General features: G+C 40.4%; 1 protein-coding gene across 1 annotated transcript in view; it reads right to left on the bottom strand.

The window, feature by feature from the left end:
• Fhos (Formin homology 2 domain containing) overlaps positions 1 to 17,204 on the bottom strand; it is a 1,020,872-nt gene that overhangs the window by 102,065 nt on the left and 901,603 nt on the right. The window contains exon 6 of the mRNA XM_068227617.1: positions 8,572 to 8,639. Coding sequence (XP_068083718.1) covers positions 8,572 to 8,639 — 68 coding nt within the window. The remainder of the gene's footprint in view (positions 1 to 8,571; positions 8,640 to 17,204) is intronic.

Genomic DNA, 17,204 nt, shown 5'->3' with positions numbered 1-17,204 from the left:
GTGAAGTGCTGCTTTGCAAGCGCGTGCTTCATTGATGCGAAGAGGTGATAGATGGCGCCAGGTCGGGGCAGTACGGCGGGTGCGGAAGGATGTCTCATCCAAGCGATTAAAAGTTGTCTTTCACTTGTTTTGCCGTGTGAGACGGCGCATTGTTGTGTAACAAAATCACTTTGCCATGTCTTCTGGCCCATTCCATTTGCCTTTCGATCAATGCATGATTTAAATTAATTATTTCGTGGCGATAGCGTTGTGCATTAACGGTTTCGCCGGGCTTCAAGAGTCCATAATACACAATACCCCCCTGGTCCCACCAGACACAAAGCATGGTCTTCTTGCCGAAGCGATTTGGCCTTTGTGTTGAAGGACCGGCTTCGCCAGGTGACAGCCACAATTTTCTCCGCTTCGGGTTTTCAAAATAAATCAATTTTTCGTCACCCGTCACAATTCGACATATAGATTATTTTCTTTCGTGGCGTTGAAGCAGCATTTCACAAGTGACTTTACGATTTTCCATTTGCTGTTCATTCAAATCGTGTGGGACCCATTTGCCGAGTTTACCGATCTTCTCCATTGCTCGTAAACGTCTGCTGATTATTTCTTGTGACACATTTGATGCTTGTGCCAACTGTTGTTGAGTCTGAATTGGGTCACCATCCAGAGCGCGCACTGTCTTACACATTGAAATCACCACGTTTAAATAGTCGAAACTATGTCTCACATGTTCTAATCGATGGAGCGTGCTCACCATATGTTTCTACCAGCAAACGATGACATTCCGCAGCCTTTTTCTTTTGATTAAATGAGAAAAGCAATGCGTGACACAAACGTTCTCTTTCAGGCACAAACGTCGACATGATCACTGAACGATACAACACAGACGCTAGTGTTTGGAGGACTCAACTTATGCGTGTTGGTAAGTTAATGTCAGCAAACAAATTAGCGTGTGTGTCAAATTTATACGCTGCGTACTGTTCGCTGGCGCCATCTCTTAGTAAAACCGGAAAAGACTTATGCATACACCTGGTAACAGCACCATTGTTGGATGGAGGCTGAACTACGGAGCAGGCTTGTTTAAAGCCATTCCGAGTGCACAGGATTTTCTTTCCTCTCCTGTGCATATCACAACTTATTATTATTATTATTATTATTATTATTATTATTATTATTATTATTATTATTATTATGCTAGTTGCTTTACGTCGCACCGACACAGATAGGTCTTATGGCGACGGTGGGACAGGAAAGGTCTAGGAGTGGGAAGGAAGCGGCCGTGGCCTTAATTAAGGTACAGCCCCAGCATTTACCTGGTGTGATAATGGGAAACCACGGAAAACCATCTTCAGGCCTGCCGACAGTGGGGTTCGAACCTACTATTTCCCCAATAAATAAATAAATAAATAAATAAATAAATAAATAAATAAATAAATAAATAAATAATACTGGATACTGGCCGCACTTAAGCGACTGCAGCTATAGAGCTCGGTCACAAATTATTTAGCCCGGGTTCTACAGCTCCCACACTCAATCACGGCGCTATAAATACTATATATTTTTTATGATCTAGTCTACGGTTATGCAAAGTCCTTGAACTGAATATTCCCCTTGCGTGGGGGTGGTAGAATAACACTCACGGTATCCCCATGCCTGTCGTAAGAGTCAACTAAAAGGGCCCCCAGGGGCACTCAAATTGGCTACCATGGGGCCCTTAGATGAGTCCTGGTATTGCTTCCACATTCTCGTGCGAGTCTCCTAACTTTCATCTATCCTATCCGACCTCCCTTGGCCAACTCTTGTTCTTTTCCGACGCCGACGCTATTAGAGCATTCGAGGGCTAGGGAGCCTTTCATTTTCAGGCCCTTTGTGGCCCTTGTCTTTCATTGGCCGATATCTTCATTTTTCGAAGTGTCAGATCCCTTCCATTTTTTTTTCTCTCTGATTAGTTGAATATAGAGGATGGTTGCCTAGTAGTACTTCCTCTTAAAAAAGTTACCACCACCAACACAACACCACCTTTGAACTGAATACCACGTTGTGTATCAACCAAGAAGAAGTTCGACAAATGCATCACTCTTCTCTCTCCGTGTTCCTTTCCGCTCCACCAGAACCAAAGACCTTCTCCATATTCCCCACTGTCAGCACTCAATACTTCAAACAATATTGATGATGCTTGTTGTTTAAAGGGGCCTAACATCGAAGGTCATCGGTCCACACTAACAATATTAATAGGAGACAAGAGCTTGATATAGCATCAAATAAAAGCATAGTCTCTTAAAGATAAGTTGATGTGAAAGGATTATACCGTCATCTTGACCCACGACGACTTGGCTATGAACATGGACCTTCTCATGGTTTTCGATTTGGACAGTTGTTATTAGTACTGTAGGCTGTGTAGCAGATCTTGTTATATTTTGATATGTTTGTTATAGTTTATTATGGAAGTTTACATTTGTTAATTAGTCTGTTGACAGTGCAAGTGAAATTTGCTCAGTGTAGCTGTATCTTGTGCTTCGTGAATAAATAAATTTGACACACACTCGTGAAGTCCACATAGAACAGAATGGAGTGATTCAGTGTTAAACCAGGTCGTAGGAATTATAGGGCATCTCATAAGCGAAATAGTAATCAGTTGTTCTACAGCGATTTATATACACCTTGAAATAAAAGGGAACTTCCTGGCTTAACCTGGTCTATCACCCATGTTCATCTTGCTGCTGTTAGTATGTACGTGGCCGTGATAATAAGCAGTTACGTTTTACAGCGTCCATGATTTGTAGCTGGAGAGAGAGAACAGTGCAGTGTGACTGATCCTATAGCATCTATAGAATATCAATCTTGATATGTTGATAGAAAACTCGCAATAATGTTATATAAACACAAGTGCAACAACAGATGAACGACTTTAATATTCTAGTCAGAATGAGAACATACAGCTATTTATTTCAAAGCTTACAATATTTGAACATAACATTTTGAAGTAATTGGAATTTACATGCATAAAAATTGTAGATCAAATACGACAATGCGATTTTTGATAGTTTAAAGTGAGAGCGAGAACATGATTTCACTTCTTTTTGTTAGATATTGTTTTACCCTTCAGAATAATACTAACTTTAAGTTATCAAGGAGACTTCATGTCCAGGTTACAAATAATCTGTCCATTGTTCAGGGTTAAACTAAGTCGAACATCTCGTTCGAAGAAATTATTATTTATTTTTCTCGATTATTGCTACCCATTCGTAAGGCTTTAGAGTTGATATTTAAATAAAAAATGTTTTACTATACTTGGCTCATAAATGATCATCTTTTCTTTGTCAACATCTAGTTGCGCGTCTTACGTCTCGAAGCGAACTTTTAACCAATTATTTCCCCATTCTTCTTCTGACGATTAATGGCAGTAATAACAATTCATCTGTTTCTTCAACCAATGTACCTCTTCTTAAACCGTGGAGAGCATTGGCCAGTATCTCACGCAGTGTTGCGCCTCTTTATTCTCAACGTTTCTCACAGGTCCCCAGCACACGAGGAAGTGTTTCATACTCACCGGAGTGTCTGCAGTGGCTTGTGCCGGTGGAGCACGGAAAGAGTTCGTACAGGGGCGATCATGGCATTCGTTTTAAAAATGTCCCTCCATATTCAATGCTAAAAAGGTAGTTTTTAAATTCCATGTAGGGCCTAGCATTTATTTTTAATAGGTTTAGAATAACGTAAATCTATATAAATAAAGCTGTAGGGTGGCCGCTGTCTATAATTTAGTTTGTTTTGCCAATTTTTTAGATATTTACCCGTTTTTGGTCAATTCAAGACAGTATCAGTAGTTGTTATTTTTTGTGTCTGTTTGTTTGTTCCACCATCACGGCGAAACGGCTGGATAAATCTCGACAAAACATCATATTTAGAGTACGGTATATTCATCCCGGGGACGGTTTTGATATGTATATGATTTAAAAATCTCTGAATAGACGGGGGGGGGGGGCTTATAGGAAAACCAGAACAGTTTTCTTCCATTTTCTCTTATAGTATTGATTTTCTTGCATATCCGTGGACTGAATGTGAAACATACCTTCAATTTAAACAACTTCTGTTATGTTCATAATTTCGCTTAGGCCTACTCTTCAAATGACGGAGAAAATTGCTATTTACTGCGCGTCTCATGCTCTGTGAGTGACCGACAGACCGACAACGAACCTAAAGGTTACCATGGCAACGTATCTGACTGCTTGCCAGCAGGGAAGTAACATATTGCTATTTTTGTCATCATTCTGTAAACTCGTGGTTGTCCCTTGAGTAGAAAGCAAGAGAGACGTCAATAGGCCATTCTGCGGGATATAGGCGGAATACCGTTGGAGGCTACAATCGTCCTCAAATAGCACTAAGGGACGCTGTTAATATTTGAGCAGTACCGCGGAGTGTAGCGCATTAGTTCACACCGTAAGGTGTTTTCTGGCATTTGCTATGTTTTTCTGTATTTCTATTCTACCCGCTTTAATTTCTTGCCTCTTTAGGCTTAAGTAATAACACCATAAGTCGTTTTATCTGTTTACCTACGAATCCCTGCGCCTAAATTTCTCCATTGTTACCGCCTTCTTACTGTATATCCGGAACTCATACATAACAATTTACTGAGGGACATTTTATTTTCCAATACATCCACTTGGTATTTACATATTTGTCCTATCCGGCTGCCCTCAGTTATAATCCTATTTTCTATTAGTTTCAACTTTCTTAACCTGTATTACCTTCTTCTTTAATTACTCCGTGTGTACGCGAGCGCTAATCACGAAACCTGGACACACCTTTCTTCAAGGAAAAATTCCAAGCTGTTCAAATGTATAAGTTTTGGCCCCGGAAAATATCGAAATATGGATGCAGTTTTAATGACAGTGCAGACTTTCGTTTCGCGATAATTGGTGGCTAAACGGTAAGTCGTATCACAAAACAGACAGCACAATCGCCGTCCAATTTGGAGAGATCTGCAACTTTGGTCCTATGACTTTCTGTCGTGTCTTGATTGTCGATACTTCAGATAGCGCTGGATTTCTCGATTATAATCAAATCCGTTCAACTCGATTTGACTGGCATTAAGAAAAGGGGCCTGTCTTTATAATGAAATGAAATGGAGCATGGCTTTTAGTGCCGGGAGTGTCCGAGGACAAGTTCGGCTCGCCAGATGCAGGTCTTTTGATTTGACACCCATAGGTGACCTGCGCGTCGTGATGAGGATGAAATGATGATGAAGACGACACATACACCCAGTCCCCGTGCCAGGGAAATTAACCAATTAAGGTTAAAATTCCCGACCCTGCCGGGAATTGAACCCGGGACCCCTGTGGCCAAAGGCCAGCACGCTAACGAAAACTCTCTTTCTTTACTGTGAATGACAGTTGCCAAGTGAGCCTGCCGTTATATTAGAAACTCCCGAACTCGACTGTGATTGGCAGTAGGAATTGTGGCCTGCCATTATCCTCAAAACTTCTCCAATGCCTACCTTACATCGGAAACAACGTATGACATCCTCTCTGATTTTCTTCTCGGATACCGCTAAGTGGCATGCAATTTAATATAATCTTACTCACTGCCTTTACAATAATTTACTGAGAAATCCATATACATTGTAGCGATGCACGGGTACATTTGCTAGTAAAAACTATCGCGAAAATCGGCAAATTAACGTTAAAGATATTTGTTTATTTAGATTTGCGTTGTTTTCTTAATGGATATTTCGGATACAATCTTTTCGATTCAAACATTTCTGGTCGGTCTAGTCCAGTAGCGGTTCGTGACATTTCACTCTGGCAGGACCGTGCCGTCATCTCTTCCTCATCCCCAGTCGGTTCAGTCTTCACTGACCAATACCACGATACTTTTAGCTGTAATAACAATAATAATAATAATAATAATAATAATCCGATGACATTGGCTGAATAGAGATCTGCTTCTGAGACAGAACGATCACGTAGCGAAAACCATTTAATATCGAAAAATCCTCGAAAAATGCCTGGGTTGTCAGATGTATCTGCCTGAGCGCAAGATCAAACTGCCCACAGAACTTAACAGCATAACTAAGAATACAGGATCAACGACATTCATTGCCAAATAGGAATAACAAAAGAATGCATTTCTTATTTTATATCCGCACAGCCAGTCAGCGTGGTCATAACATGATGGACTGAATTTCCTAGTTTATGTATTTTCGTTCTTATAACTCTTCTGTTCTTGTACAATATTAAAATTCGGCCGAGGAGACCCTAACTTTCTTAATTCTGGGCTATGTTCAAAACTTAAATTTCCGCCACTACTGAAAATGCTACTTGCAGAATTAATCTTCTTCGTCTTATTAAATTAAGACCGAAACACTTGCTGTAGTTTTCAACTAGACAGATAAATACTCAGCACACGAATGAAGATATTAACACGAGATTTAAATACTGAAGGTAGAATTTAGACGGCTATTTAAACTAGAATGGTGCCGTAGTTTTATATAGTGAATACTTGTACTATGCTACAACGGCACTTATAGACTATACACATTAACAGGCTAGCAGTTACTGCAATCACGACTACTATGGCACTGCACTGTTTCACTGATCACAGACAATAACGACATTCGCGAAAACAAACAGTGCACGAACGAATTTTACTCATCTTAAGCAAATCGCAAAGGATGAAGACTTATTGAACAATTTGACCAACCTACAAATGGTGCGTCGTCTTATGGTTATATTTATCTTTATTTTACCTTCTCTATGGAACTAAGTAATCAATATAATAGAATTAACTGTTTTGTAAAATTGTCTGGAATTAAAATCTAACAACAGTTAATGTAAGACGTGGAAGAAAATGCCTAGGTACACTGTAACGTAGTTGGCGATGTTGCTGCGGACTCTGCCGAACAGACAATACACCTACCTGCACTCTTCCTTCCAATGACAAGCCCATATCGTCTTTCAAGGCTCCTCCCGCACCCCGCACACTTGCTAAACTCTAGGAACCTACTGAGGGCTCTCCTGCCACAGCCCGACCACCTCAAGACTCGTGCTTGTTGAACGGCTGCCACGGTCTGACAGTCTTTGCCATATCTTTGAAAATAGAAAGGCGAAATGTGTGCAGCCAAACTAGTAAAGATAACAATGCATAACTGAATAGCACACCACTATAAGTTTTTTTTTTTTTGCTAGGGGCTTTACGTCGCACCGACACAGATAGGTCTTATGGCGACGATGGGATAGGAAAGGCTTAGGAGTTGGAAGAAAGCGGCCGTGGCCTTAATTAAGGTACAGCCCCAGCATTTGCCTGGTGTGAAAATGGGAAACCACGGAAAACCATTTTCAGGGCTGCCGATAGTGGGATTCGAACCTTCTATCTCCCGGATGCAAGCTCACAGCCACGCGCCTCTACGCGCACCGACTATAAGTTTGACTTCGCTGCATTTGTACATTTCTTTCTGTAATCAGTTACAGAATGAAATTATGTTAAGTGTTTCTGAAAAGGCGGCGGGGCGACGCCCTAAAGCCTTTCATGCACCAACCACCACTGGTCAGTATTTTCCCTTGAACTTCTTGGTTTATTTCGGTTCAGAAACAAAATTAAATCGTAACTTTTGCTCTTGTATCCCATACTTGTTTGTTGTTAATGGAGAAGGGACACTTTAAGTTGAAGATGACATCCCTCCCCGTATAGTTTGCTTCCCTCTCATCCGGCTTGCGGAGGTTTAAGAACATGCTGCACGCCGGAAGCTGGCTTGAAGAGGCTCTACATCACACAGAATGGCTCTCTGCCAACTTGCGTCGTCACGTTAACAACTCTCACTGGAGTGCATGCAGTCCAGTATCTTTCGAAAGGAGCATGCAACCCAAGGGAGGATGGTCTGATTCTCTTCATCAACAGCACCTGGTGCGTCCTTCCGTAAATAATGAAAGCCAATATTATACAGGGTGGTCGGAAACAAGGTGAATGATGAAATTAATTCGATACCTCAAGCCGTTATTATTTTATTAGCTTCTGAAGTTAGCCAAGCAGATCGCATCGCGGGCGAATTCAAATGGACTTTCCGAGTTGATGTTGCTAAATCTGCACCCTTACATGCGCGCTTTCTTTCAAATAACATGGTTTCCCATTCCCATTATTATCAGAAAATATTTAACAAATTATTTATGCAAAATACATATTTTTAAAAATGTATTTGGTTCAGTGGAGAACCTCCGTGGCTCAGCGCCGGCCTTTCACCGCTGGGTTCCGTGGTTCAAATCCCGGTCACTCCATGTGAGATTTGTGCTGGACAATGCGGAGGCGAGACAGCTTATAATTCCTTCAGCCGCCCATGAGACGAATCTCATTTTCTCGATCAATTACCACAAGCTTAGACTTATCGAAACTGATCCATTGCCCATATTCTAGGAAGATATATTCTGTCTAGGATATCTGCGAGTTCGGCCTCACCGTTGGGACCAATGAGAAACCCCCAGTTTTTGATGATGATGAGCTCGCCATAGATGATGAATAGCCACGAGGACAAAATGCAGTCTTGTATCACTTCTCGGAACACTCTCGAATATTCTGCATTCAATAACTTACCTGAAATATCTGCTTAAGTGAGAAGAGAGCTCTCCTAAGTTCACGACCTTCCGAGTTGAGCAGCTTCTCTGTGAACAGAAGAAAGAAAGAAATTACAATCCTGTCTTCCTAAGATTAAAATTGTAGATGATATATTACAATTCCAATCCTCCTAATAAGATACTCAAGAAATAGACAAGGTGAGGCAACTCTTTATCGAATGTAGTAGCCCACAGTTTGGCGCATCCATCTCTAGCATAGAGTCAGTGACCTCAAGGAAGAAGTAGCTTAGTTGTACTCCTGTTCCCAAGATAGCGGGTTCAATCCGAGCTGAATTCGTCGGCACTGGAGGGTGTTTTATGACAAATCCATGTCACTAACTTCCGGTGCATTAAGAAACCTCCTGCAGGACAAAATTCTAATCAACAGGAATTGAAGGGATGTCAAATAGATAGCATTACGTATATTAAAGCCAGCAATAGTCTCCAAATATATAATATGAATCACGGATAAATATGGAAATTGGTTTTGTTTTGAAAGTGTAAAAAATGGTTATAATGGCAAATCTTTATCGTCACTAAAACTTGCTCACAATAAAGGATTTATTTCGATTAATGCATTGCATTATTTTATCAAGATACAAGTGAGAATAATAGTTGAGTCGTATCATTAATGCAGTTTCTTAACCGGCTAATTCATGGGGAATCCTCATGAAACTGCACATCCCGTGGCAATGATTACGATAACAGTAGCCCGTGTTTTCGTTTTCGTTTCGTTTTGTTTTGTTTTCATTTTTGTTTTATTTTCGTTTTTGTTTTGTTTTCGTTTTGTTTTCGTTTCGTTTTTGTTTCGTTTCGCTTTGCTTTGCTTTCAGCGAACACCATTCTCGTTACTGACTCTGCACGCCAAGGACGTCCGAGAGGCGAGAGAGAGGGATGTATTCACTATTGTGTGTTGCTGCGGTGTTCTGTAGTATGATGTGTTGTACGTAAATTAGGATTAAGATGATCACAACCCCTCAACCTCCGAGCTAGAGGAATTAACCAGTAGCTGTTAAATACCAAATCCGGCCGGGAATCGAACGCGGGGCCCTCTGAACCGAAGGCCACAATGCTTACCATTTAACCCAGTAGCAGGACTGCCGGCGCACGTGTTGTCTAGAAATATTACTTGGATTTTAAAACGTTCATGTTTTTGTAAAGCTCACCGGACCAAGTACAGTTCCGAAACTATAGACATATTTTAATGTAACGTTAATGATTTCCAGTCCGTCGAACACTAAATACAATAAAACATTATAAAATACCTGTAAAGAAACACTATTAGACACTTCGTTCTTCAAAGAACATCATCCGATTCTGTCAAATCTCACTATTTAAAATTATACATTGATGCAAATTGTTTAGAAATTAGACGAGCAAGGAGAGAGGGCGCATCACTGAGCACTTTCTAATATTAAGGGGTATAACAGAATGTAAACATAAATGTTTTCCAATGGAGTTCCATGTACCTTTTCAACCACATACCAGCCTTCCCACCTAGCTTACATTTCCAGTAATATCGCGAATCGATCGTCCGCCCCAGATGATGGCAGGCAACAGCACTAACAGTCACACTACGGAGGTCGGAGTAAGGTTGTTCGTTTTAATTGAAAATACTTGCTTGTATTTTGAGTCATTATAAAATAATAGTTACGGAATAGTTTTTCTATACAAAAATTTGTTCAATAAATGTTGATGGACATCATCACATCTGGCCACATTCCCGTGTTGTGCCATTACAAAAATAATTGTTTAACGACCTAGTAACCCGAGATAGGATATGCTTCCCGTCCTTTGCGTTACTTTCGCCAGGTCAATCAATCAATCAATCAATCAATCAATCAATCAATCAATCAATCAATCAATCAATCAATCAATCAATCAATCAATCAATCAATCAATCAATCCCCTTTGATCTGCATTAAGCCCTGATGCCAGGTGGCAGATTCCCCTTAAATTGTTACCCAGTGTTTCCTTACATCATTTCAAAGAAGTTCGAAATTTATCGAACGTCCTCTTTGCTAAGTAATTCCAATCCCTTATTCCTAAAACTAATATTTGCCCCAATTCATACTCCAACTTTATCTTCGTATTATGAACCTTCCTACCATTCAAGCTTATTTGTCTAGTGAAGTATTTCCAAGCCATCTCTTCAATGACAGCTCGAAAAATACCGCTTAGTCGAGTAGTTCGTCTTATTCCCAAGTCTCCCTAGCCCAAAGTTTGCAACATTTTCATAATACTACTCTTTTGTGGAAAATTACGCAGAACAAATCGCGCTGCTTTCCTTTGGATCATTTCCAGGTCTCGAACCAAGGAGTCCTATACACTGTAACCATACTCTCATTGGTGTCTTATACGCTCTCTTGTTTCCATCCTTACTTAATACCCTCATAACCTGTATTTACGACCTCGTTAATGTGATCATCCCAATTAAGATCTTTCCTTGGGCCGATGACCTCGATGTTAGGCCCCTTTAAACAAGAAGCATCATCATCACAAGCAAGATCTTTCCTTATAATAACATTTGCGTATTTACAGTGATCTCCATGAGGTACTTTCATTCCATTAACACAGTAATTAAAACTGAGAGGACTTTTAACGGCATTGTAGAGGTCTTTTTGCACTCGCTCACAATCCTGTAATTTATTTATTACACCATCCCCAAAAGGTCGTATCTATGATTCCAGCTTTTACCAATATCATTTATATATAAAATAAAATATAAAGGTCCAATAACACTGCCTTGCGGGACCCGCTCTTGATCAGATAATGGTTCATCTTCTCTAAACTAAAATTCTCTGAGTTATGTTTTTTAGAGATTTAGCCACCCATTCATTCACACTTTTGTCTAGTCCAATAGGTCGTAGTGCAGATCTATTTAAACAACCGTTGTTAGGACTGCTCTACCGACAATAGCATACCATTCATCATCAGAAGCCGCTGACGAGACTTTTGAGGTGATGTAAAACTGTCCTCCTTGTGAGTGTTTTTCGTACAGTAGTAATGTTACTGAACGCTAACTGCTGCTCTTCCAAACGACGCAATTTTTAACTTGTGGGTGTTATTGCACGAGCTGGCAAGGAATGTTCAACACCATCAATCCAGCAACAACAAACTATTAATATCTACATGTGAGATACATTTGGCAAGCAGGATAGTTAACCATTTACACAGTTCCACACCAAAAGGCAAGGTTACATTCCGAACTACATACATACATACATACATACATACATACATACATACATACATACATACATACATACATACATACATACATACATACATACATACATACATACATACATCCTCATTATAGACTGTTATGCCTTTCAGCGTTCAGTCTGCAAGCCTCTGTGAATTTACTAATCCTCTATTTGTAACTAGTTCTGTGATCTCGTTTAGTTCTATGTATCTTCAAATCGTTGGAAACTGAGTCTAACTATCGTCGGCTTAGTCTCAGTCTACTCTTCTTATCCTACATAACAGAGTCCATTACTTTCCTATGTAACCAATCCTCCCATTCGCCTCACATGACCCCACCACCGAAGCCGATTTATGCGTACAACTTCATCAAGCGAGCTCAGTCCTAATTTAGCCTTTATCTCCTCTTTCCGAGTACCCTCCTGCCATTGTTCCCACTTGTTTGTACCAGCAATCATTCTCACTACTTTCATGTCTGTTACTTCTAACGTATGAATAAGATGTCCTGAGTCCGCCCAGCTTTCACTCCCACAAAGCAAAGTTGGTCTGAAAACAGACCTACGTAAAGATAGTTTAGTCCGGGACCTGATTTCCTTCTTACAGAAAAGGAGAGGTGGAAATAATACTTTGAAAATCTTCTCACCGGTAAAAGGGTATCTTCCTTAATTAAAGTGCAGCTCCAGTATTTGCGTGGTGTGAAAATGGGAAACCACAGAAAGCCACCTTCAGGGCTGCCGACCCACTGTCTCCCTAATGCAAGTTCACAGCCTAACGGGAATGCAATCTTGTTCCTCAGGAGATCAGCGGGATATCAGAGGGACAACCATGGAGAACCATCTTCTTCGAACTAAACACCTCCGGAATGTAACTAACTGCTATTAGAGTCCAGCAGAAAGTGGTTTAGACTCGGTTCGACTTCTACCGGCTAGCCAACATAATGCGGCGGTTTACTCGGCCGAACATTTCATAGCTGACCGGTATTGCCCTTGCGAATAGCCTACCGTAGTTTGAAAAAAAAAAACACAGCGAAACTAACAATACAGCTAAATGAGGCACAACTAACATTAACAAGTACTTATGGGAGTGATTACTTTCACTTACTTGCAAATTAACTGAGCTATTTCCATCGTAAGGGACCAATTCCCAAGACTCTTGGACCATTTTTACTGTTTTGTACGTTCCCTTTCCCTTCTAGTGTATAATTTGCATTTTGTCCTTAGGCATTTTTATTTCATAACTCGTAACTTTTAGATTGTTATAGGCAGGGAGATCTATTCATACTCAAAATAATTCAAACATTGTACAGTTTTATTCTCAAAATATTCTCACTGTGTTAAACACAATTATATTAATTAATGACTGGTTTATAATGAAAACCTACAACCTGTTTTCCAGTCATTGACCAGGTCAGGGATGGGATGAATGAAGCAGATATAGGCTATTAGTACGATGGGGTCGCCACTCCCAAAGTGACTGGTTTATAATAACTGAAAAAAAATAATTTTTCACTCATAACGGCAACTAAAACAAAAAATCATGCCGTATGACTAAGTTGTTGTTTTGTTGATGATGTTTGTTGTTTAAAGGGGCCGAATATATAGGTCATCGGCACCTGATGATAAAGTAATAGCAGACTAGTAGTAGTAGTAGTAGTAGTAACAGTTGTTTGTACTGGTCATGGCACGATTCTAAGGCAAAGGAAAAATACAGGAAGGGATACATTTCACATAGCCAGACTCGACCAGATTCATACTAGGATTTACATAGTAGTATACAAAACTGCTTCACAGGAACGTTTGGCGGTTTGCCGAAGTAGCCGGGCGTCCTATTTCATTTAAACTCTCATAGTTGCTCATGCAGGACCGCAGGGTTTATGAGTGGAAAGAAAGAGGCCGTGTCCTATACACAGTGTTTCAAAATTGTTAGGAACAACCTGCATGGGTGAGTATAGGACACTGAAACAAGGAGAGAAGTCCTAATAACCAAAGGTCGTGAAACCATCTGTTTCCGAGATATGACAATCAGAATGTGCAACTGTTAGAATGTCGTTCCTTCTTTATGTTGCAAGTACTATGCTCTACTCTGGATGTCAACAACGTCTTGAATTTGTAGCAGCATTTGAAACAGTTAACATGCTACCTTAACACGTTTTCTAACGAAGAGATGCTAACATCTGGTTCAGGAATTAACGCGACCACGTGTGAGGTGTCGTGACTACTGCTCTAAATGCTCCTACAAATACAAGATAAGGTTGATATCCAACATCCATTGTTGAGATTGGTGCGTGGAAAATGAAACATGAACCACCTTGAAACAGTTGCAAATGTTATTACACCATATCTCTGAAACGGTTGGTTTCTGGACCTTTGTTTAGTAGGTCTTCTTTCATTATTTCCATCCCTTGTACACACCCCCGCAATTTCTACGTATCATTCTGAAGCACGCTGTAAATCACTGTACCAGCATTCGTCTGGAGTTGGAACGAGAAGCCATGAAAAGCAACTTGTAGGACGCTTAATCATCTCAGCTGATTTTCGGTCGCCCCTTTGACAGCATAGATAGAAGACAGAGATTCCAAGAAAACCGATCACACAAGTAAGAGCACCATGGAAAATATTAGGTGTTAGATTAAGATTTAGGACTTCTTGCCTATTTCTACTACCACCAGAAACGCAGTTTTACAATGGAAATCCTTGGTTTGCCTCCGGTTCAACATTGCTTTATAGATTATAGAATATACTGCCACTTTCACCAGAGGAACTATACTTTAAGTCTTCCTAGATTCTAACGTATGCAAATGATATTCATATAAATAGGAAGAATGCAAAATTCATTAAAGAAGCCTTCATTAATTTAGGAAAGGCAGTAAAAAAAGATGCTTTGCAATTGTAATAAGGTAAAAGTATATGCCCGTAACCAGAAAATGTTTGAATGGATCTGAACATATAGAAATTGGTTGAAATAATTTGGAAGTTTCATCTTTTGGATCAAAAATTAGGTACACAAGATACTGTTCCAGAAGCGAACAGTTAATGCGAATATATGCCTTTACTGTCACAGAAACATCTGAAGTCCTAATTAACTACCGTGAGAATTAAGATCATGTATAAAGTTTCAATGAGATCGTGCTGTCTTATGCTTCTCTGAGACTTGAGTATTTTCAAGATCTAATGAAAGACACAGGGCGTGATGAAGATGGTACAACACTGAACTTTACGGATTACTAAATTAACCAGATATGGTCACGAACACAAACATGTAAAGGACTAGAATAAAGTGGGCACTCACTGCTTAAGAACAACAACAGACTGGTCAAGAAGATCTTCAATAACGATGCCAGAAGAAATGAGGAAAGTTGAAAGACCTGAGCTGAGGTGCAAAAAATACTGGAAACTGGGGAGCCTGGCCCTAAACAGAGAGTAAGAGCGAAAAATTCTAAAGCCTACAAGGGGTTGTTGATGATGACGCCCGGGAGGAATTTTACCCACTTCTCAACTCAATTAGGTTACCCGAGTCTGAGTAGGTCTACTCACCGTTAGTCCTCAAAGCGGCCTTAAATCTGTAACAGAGCTGGGAACGAAACGTGAGCGTACCTGTTAATAAATAATAATAATAATAATAATAATAATAATAATAATAATAATAATAATATAGCCTAGCTACCGTGTGCTGGCACTTAGATTGGACGTCATTTGGGCTGCCTGCGAGCCGATTTTGACGTTCCATTTTTCCCTACCAGATGGCAGAGAAACTGATCTCTGTTGGGCTATCTATGAATGAGTGTTAACTTTGTCGGGCAGGCAGCTAATGTGTCACTTCACCACAGATCTTTTATGCGCAGACATTGTACGACACATAGTGCCAACTGGACTTTTCCGTCTTCAAAAACCCAACCACCTCTGCCATGTTTGAACCCGCAATCCTGACGCCGACACTACTGAACCACGGAGGGAGTCGGCATACCAGCTGTAAAGCTAATATGTTGGCCCATTAGATGACTGACCTTCACGTTCTATGAAAATCCTCAGCCTGTTTCCAGTCATTCGACCGGGCAGGAATGGAATGAATGAAGCCCCCATCTAGCGGTGAGGATAGGAATTGTGCCGGCTGCTGAAGCCTGTCGCACTCCTCTGAGGCAATGATTAATAACAGACAGATGAAATGAAATGATATTGGAGAGTGTTGCTGGAATGAAATATGACAGGGAAAACCGGAGTACCCGGAGAAAAACCTGTCCCGCCTCCGCTTTGCCCAGGACAAATCTCACATGGAGTGACCGGGATCTGAACCACGGAATCGAGGGGTGAGAGGCCATCGCGCTGCAGCCTGAACCACGGAGGCTCCTCCAATGTCTATAAAATTCTAAAATAGATTACTTTCTCGGCATCACCTACTGTGATCCGAGCCAACAATCCACTGATGTGAAAGCGGGAGATGAACTCGTTAAAACTGAGTGAGAATGCGAGTTACACGTGCCTTGTCATGGATAAGTGACACTGAAATCCATACAAGTACACTTGACTACCTTTGACAATTGAAACTTCAGTTCCCTTCATGCAAGACTTAAGTTTCAACTCCCGCCTTGAATTATGTTCTGCTGCAGTGAGCGTAATGACACAGGCAAGCTATCACTGGAACGTGTTCCTAGAGCAAGTAACTTGTTGAATTCACTCTCCCCCTCTCTCGGGGCATAGCTGATTACCGTGATATCCCCTCGAGCCCCGTCATTACACTTGGGACAACACCTTCTCTGGTCTTGCGATACGAACCATCACGAACAACAACAGCTCTCATGAGTGTTTTATTTCTGCACGTTTCTCCTCTGGTGAATCGGGAGAAATGATGGGATAGCCTGTCTTGTACTTCCTCGTTAAGTAAATTAAATACCAGGATATACCATGCAATTCGTGATGAAGCCGACTATTGTTCCTTCTATAATAAGTTTCTCAGGTCCATATTTCAGAGAATTCGCCCGCTGATTCAATCAAGACATGCTGTGATCGAGTAAGCTACAACGGAGCAGGTTCATCAGTAGAGGCAGTTCGTGTTTCGAAGGATACCAATATACAGGCGCAGTGAAATAAAAATATACAACATTCGAACAATTATCTCCAAAACTAAGTCATTTTAAACGTTTTAATTTCCCCTGTACAAATCGAAGTTTCTACATTTAATCCAGTTAAAGTTGATGTTTCATAGAACTTATAAAAAGCAGAGACTTCAGTGGAAGCTCTGGTCTAAGTTGAGACAGAAACAAATAGTCTGCATCCATAGAGATGATATTTTTTTAAATAAACAATTTTAATGAACTTTTTTATAATAATGAAAAACGGCACAAGAAAGTAAATGAAAATATTTATAAAATAAGGTGTAAGGCTTTTTAGGCGTTTGCAGTATGAAACCAGC

This window comes from Anabrus simplex, chromosome 5 (assembly GCF_040414725.1).
Source record: "Anabrus simplex isolate iqAnaSimp1 chromosome 5, ASM4041472v1, whole genome shotgun sequence".
Taxonomy (NCBI): domain Eukaryota; kingdom Metazoa; phylum Arthropoda; class Insecta; order Orthoptera; family Tettigoniidae; genus Anabrus; species Anabrus simplex.
This window is presented reverse-complemented; position numbering and strand designations above follow the sequence as displayed.